At 32.9% G+C, this 6,117-nt stretch overlaps 1 protein-coding gene across 1 annotated transcript; it reads left to right on the forward strand.

The window, feature by feature from the left end:
* The first annotated feature begins 245 nt into the window (after positions 1–245).
* On the forward strand, positions 246–4,286 carry LOC129904238 (uncharacterized). Its single transcript, XM_055979779.1, has 4 exons — positions 246–676; positions 1,648–2,404; positions 3,020–3,092; positions 3,606–4,286. Exons 1-4 carry the CDS (start codon positions 343–345, stop codon positions 3,741–3,743), a joined length of 1,302 nt encoding a protein of 433 aa, XP_055835754.1. The 5' UTR covers positions 246–342; the 3' UTR covers positions 3,744–4,286.
* Positions 4,287–6,117: the final 1,831 nt, after the last annotated feature.

Raw genomic sequence — 6,117 nt, forward strand, 5'->3', positions numbered from 1 at the left:
TAATTAATAATGAATAAATATTTATTATTCCGTCATAATCTAATAAGCTATATTGAAAATTGTTTATAAGTAATATTGAGTAGTCTCACATTAAAAATAAAATATTATCTAATAAAAATAATTTTATAATAAGATGATGAATAAATACTTATCATTCCGTCATAATCTAATAAGCTATGTTGGAAGTTGTTTGTAAGTAATATTGAGAAGCCTCACATTAAGAATAAAATACTTTCTAATAAAAATAACTAAAAAGCTGTGCTGTACAATGGGAAGGCACACTACAAAAAAAGTGGAATTTAGAAGCTACTGCTCTGCGCAAAAGATTGATGATTTGAATTCATGGCTACTCAAAGGAATAACCCAAACTCTTCTAAATCCATGGCTGATCAAAGGAATAATCCAAACAACTCTAAATCTATGAACAAGAATAGAGAACCATTTGCCGACATCTCTAATTTCAATCTTATACCCACTACCACTCTCCGCAAGCTTTGCTCCTTTTCCTCTGCTTCTACTTCAAAACCCCAAAATGTTATTCGAAAACCCCCAATTTCTGATTCCAATTCTTCAAAACACAAGGAGGCAAACTTTGAAACCAGCATCGCTTCTTCCAATTTCAACTCTGTTCAAAACCCTAATCCCCTTCTGCCTGGGAATTCGTCCACCACACCTAGTATGATTTTCTTATCCTCTTCGATATCTCTCTATGTATATATATAGTTGCATATTCCAATTTATTTGCAATTTGCTTTTTGGGTTTTGCCATTTAGGTTTATTTTTTTCCCTTTCACATTAGAGAGTAAATATATTGCTTAGAAGCACCTACTGAACGTTCCTCCTTGCTATCTGATCTTCTTGACTCGTTGTTTTTGTGGGTTTATGTTTTTATGAGGATTATAATGGATAATGTTAAATTATATAACTGGAATGATGAAATTGATTTTTTGTAGGCTTTTAGCTCCTTTTCTTTTACAGTTACCACAGCTCAATAATAATACCTTAATGGAGAATGAATTCCGTCATTTTGGGAAAAACTACAGTGAGGATTCTGAAAGCCAAAAGTTATGAACCAAATTATTAACTTTAGTTGCAATAGTTGTCTTAAATACAACTGAACTTGTGAAACCCGGATTTCAGCAATATTTTCTTTAAATTTTAACCATTGAAAACCTTTTAAAGTCTTTAGTTTAAAGAAATCATTACTAATGATAAAGTAATCATGATAACTTATAACTGGTTCATGTGAAGATTCTAGTTAAAGGAGGAGGTTGTGTTAGATTAAACACAAGCGTAATAATGGTTATAGTGTGGTGTATAAAGGAAGCTTTATATATTCGAAACATAATATGAAGATGCCAACCCCTAGCAAATTGAGTTCTATGTTGGAGAGCAAATTGCAAACATGTTCCTGCCATTTGAACAGAAGCAATCTACATAATGATTAACATGTATTTGTTTGGTTCCTCATTTGCTCTATATGCTTGGTTTTTCATTTGGTCACGTGAAAATTACCCCAGTCCAGTATTGAAATGCTAAATTCAGGGAATTGTGTTACTATATTGTGGTTTTGCTTACCTTTCAATGTCTATTTGTTGGCATGCCTAGGGAAAACCTGTTTAATTTGTCTCTTGTTTGTTACTCAAGCTGGCAGGGGTAATGAAGCTGTGCTGTACAATCGAAGGCACACTACAAAAAAGTCCAATTTAGAAGCTACTGCTCTGCCCTTCACTTCCAGTCATGAAAGCAAAAAAGACAAAAGGAAGGATGTTGATGCGCCTTGCCTTTCCCTTCCTCCTCCTCCAGTTATGAAGGATAAAGGGAAAGCAATTGTTGACCCTTTGAGTAGCTTGTCTCCTGTAACTAAGGAAGATAAGGGGAAAGGAGTAGCTGTTCTATCTAGCCCAGTTTCAGGAAATAAAGCTGTAGTTAACAATCGAAGCCAGACTGCAAAGAGGTCTAATTTAGAAGCTACTGCTCTGCCCTTCACTTCCAGTCATGAAAACAAAAAGGACAAAAGGAAGGAGATTGATGAGCCTTTCCTTTCCCTGCCTCCCATGAGTATGAAGGATAAAGGGAATGCAATTGCTGAGCCTTCCAGTAGCTTATCTCCTGAGACTATGCAAGATAAAGGGAATAGAGCAGTTGTTCTGTCTACCCCAGTTTCAGGAAATAAGAAGAAGAAAGGTATTCATGAGCCTTTCATGTCTTCATCTCCTCAGAAGGTAAAAGCCAAAGCTCAGGCAATTTCTCATGAGCACTTCCCTTCAGATGAAAAAGCTGCTGAAGAAACATTTGGTATTTCTTCTGGAAGTTGCTCATCTTTAAAGAAAACAAGGGGGAAAGGGATGGTAGATGCTTCAGTTTTTAGTTGCCCCACCTTGCCAAAGAAGAGAACGAATAGGTCTCTCTCTCTCTCATTCATTTCTTTTCTATTCATGTCTTCTTCTACATGCATGTAATCGTGAGGGAGTGGTTTTTTCCCTTTTCCTATAATATCAGTGTTTTTTCCTTTTTTTTGAGGCTAGTCACAAAGCTTGTTGTGATGGTGTAATTTGCTGATATCCTATACCAAATATAGGTTGTTAGTTGATGTGAACTTTGCATGCTCCTAACATGGAGCATGCAAGCTTGGTCAATTAGTTGTACCTTTAGTTTTCACCCTGAAAAATTGTCACTGGCACGTCTCCATGACTGTCTATCCTTTTTCCAGCTTGGTTGTGGCTGAAAATTTCTGTCTTTGCAATGCATTCGACCTAGTATTTATTTCTTTATCTGCCTGAAGTAGCTTTATCTTTAATAAATTGGGCATTTCAAAGGTTCCACAGGTGCTTGATATGTAAGATAGTTCTGCAGCATGCACATTGGCAACAACCTCCTCTAGCCCGCTTTTATTTCCTGCGGCATATCTGAAATTGGGGCGTTCATGTTTAGCAAGGAAAATGACATTATACATGTGAACGTGACAGACTAAATATTCAATGCTGATGCTCTCTTGATTCTTGTTTCTTCTATGTAGGACTGGATTCAGTGGAGTTGGCGATATTAAACCAGCTGGATCATGGACGGATCCTACTGGAAAGCGTAAGAAGGTTTGTCAACAATCATTTCTTTCTCTACAGATATCTAATGACAAGTATATTTCACTGGCCTTCTTAGACATCCTTCTCATTGCTGTTAAGATCTCTAGGACTTTCACTAATAATGGGTTTTGTAGGTTCAGTTTCAGATCTACAGGAGATAATATGCTAAAAATAAATTCATTCATATTGTTGCACAATTAGCTTGTGAAAGACATTCATTATGGTTCAGTTAACATTCTGAATCCTTTCTTTTCTAAGAGGTCCCAGTAGCAAGCTTGAGCTTACATGGCTAACCCCCTGAGCAAATTTTCCTTCACCAACCATGTAAACCTAATATTAGGGGAATATGTACTAAAATATGACTCAAATGTGATATCTGAAACTGTGTGACTGATGTTTAAATCTCGTAGTAATTTTTTATAATATTGCTGGTATATCTGCTTGTAGAAAGAATGCTGTGTAATCTCTCTCTTTAATCATAATCTTCCATTTTGGTGGCTAATAACCAAAATGCTTTTGCAGAGGAGGTGCACAAAGCAGAAACCTGCTGTTGAAGAGTCCTTGCCACAAGATTTTGTCAACTATTGGCGACAGCATTTTAAAGAGATTGATGAGTTTGAATTGCCAGAAGAGGAAGCATCATATAGTGATTTGGACTAGAAAGGAGAAAAATAGTGCTTGGCAGGAAGCAAATCTAGTCTGACCAATTGACGCTCTCTGTATAGTAATGTCCATATACTTTATAAATATAGTGCTTGGCAGGTAGTCTGACCAATTGACCCAATCTGTATAGTAATGTCCATATACTTCATAGACGTGCTGATGTAGCTGACTAATATAGTTATCAATGACAACTCCTTATAGTTCTTGCAACTGTTATGTGCATTTGTTGTCTGAAGAAGGGGTAAAAAGGTCTTTTCTACATAACAATTATCACTTTCATGACACACGAACTCACATTTGGGAAGTCATAAAATTGGTTCATTTCTTGATCAAACTAGACGTAGTTGTAGGAGGTGTCATATCTTTGATCAAGAAACGAACCAATTTCATGGCTTTCCAAATGTGAGTTCGTGTGTCGTGAAAGTGATAATTGTTATGTGGAAAAGACCTTTTTACCCCTTCTTCAGACAACAAATGCATCTTTACTCTTTTTTGTCATGAGAATCATATAACCTTTGCTCGGGAATTCATTTGTCACAAAGGAAAAAAACATTAATATACATTCAACAGTTGCACACAGATAATTGATTTCAAGTTTTGGTTTTGCTATCTTTGCAATGTGGATGGCAATTTCCATGCATGCGTTGATGTGGATCAATAAATATTGGAGTTAGGGTGGGTGTTGGGCTATTCAATCCAGTTTTATTAGACTTCTGTTCAATTTGATTTAAAAAAAGTGTAATTCGGATATCGAACAGAAGTAATATGGTTCGAATTGATTTTTTTCTACTTCAATTTGGTTTGGTTAGATATTTTTAAAATGATTTTTTGGTGCAAATGAGAAATAAAATGACCACTAAATTATCAAAGACCAAATTCTTATACTTTTAGGCCTAACTATTTATTTTTCCAAAAAAAATAATAATATTTTGGAAATATTAACTTTTCAGCCTACCAAATACACACTCATGTCTAATCTTTTTGTATAATATGATCATATAAATCTTGTATATGACATTCACAGTGCAAATGACAGATTTCTTTGTACATTTGTGAGATTGAAAAAAAAAATTAAAAAGAAAAAGATAGAGGATTTTTGAAATTATGAGTCAAAATTTCATGTGAGAGAAAGGTGACAGATGCAATTTCAGTTATTCATTTGAAAATCAGGAATTAATTTATGGCAACTAAAGAGTAAAGAGAGTTAGGAAAAATTACGCGAAAGGAAAAATTACGCGAAGTGAAAAATATTTAATTGTTATTATGTACTTAAGCTATAGTTTCAGTTAATTATTAAACACGATAATAGTCCAATTAATCTTGCTATTTATATAATTCGATTCCTAATTGTATAAATCCATAATTTGTATATTCTTACCCTAGCTATTTGTATATGATTTGTTGATACACTTGATTTGTATCGGTTATGAAAAATTCATAACTATATAAAATAAGAATTTGTATATAATTGTCATGTTTGTATATGATTTGTTGATATATTTGATTTGTACAAGTTCTGAAAAATTCTTAAATGTATGAATGCAGAATTTGTATATAATTACCATGTTTGTATATTGGTAAGCGAAATATACAAAAAAAATACTCATAGCAAACAAAATTATAGTTATAAAGCGTAATTAGGCAAATTGTACCTAAAGAGCATAATTATAATATTTATAGTTGTTATTTGTGAAATTTTCACAAAACAAATTGGGTCGGTTGGGATAAAAAAGGGTTGTATGGGCCGAAAAGTTTAGGGCCAAAGTTCAATATAGGAAAATTTCATTTATATATAGAAAAATAAAACTGATTCTTACGCGAAATGACAAACATTTAGGACCTGTTTGGAAAGCAACCCTGGTAATTGAATTTGGTGTAATTGGATGTAATTATATTGTTTGGCATATTTGATTGACATATAATTACTTAGTCAATAGGTAATTGAGTGTATTTGACAGGAGGTAATTACACTCTACAATTCTCAAGAGGATACTGTGAATTGGTGTAATTACAAGCTGATTACTTTTTAATTTCTTTATTTTATTTCTATTTTTATTTTTTCGCTTGAATTTACTTTTTATTAATATTTTTAAATTTTTATTATTTTTATTATTCTAATATTTTCTAAAAGTATTTTTTTTATTATTTAAATTTCATTTCCTTCTCATTCTCAACTTTTACTTTATGTGTTTCCATACAATTTTTCTTATTAATTTGTTTATTCTATATTTATTATTTTCTTTAGCATAATTTTGCTACTATTCGAATTTTAAAATTAAAGTAGAATGTTATAAATAAAATGACAAACCAAATTAAGAAGAGGGAAGAGAGAGCAAGTAAGTAATCTTATTGTTTTCTTCTCTTAGCCGAA

This window comes from Solanum dulcamara, chromosome 9 (genome assembly GCF_947179165.1).
Source record: "Solanum dulcamara chromosome 9, daSolDulc1.2, whole genome shotgun sequence".
Taxonomy (NCBI): Eukaryota; Viridiplantae; Streptophyta; class Magnoliopsida; order Solanales; family Solanaceae; genus Solanum; species Solanum dulcamara.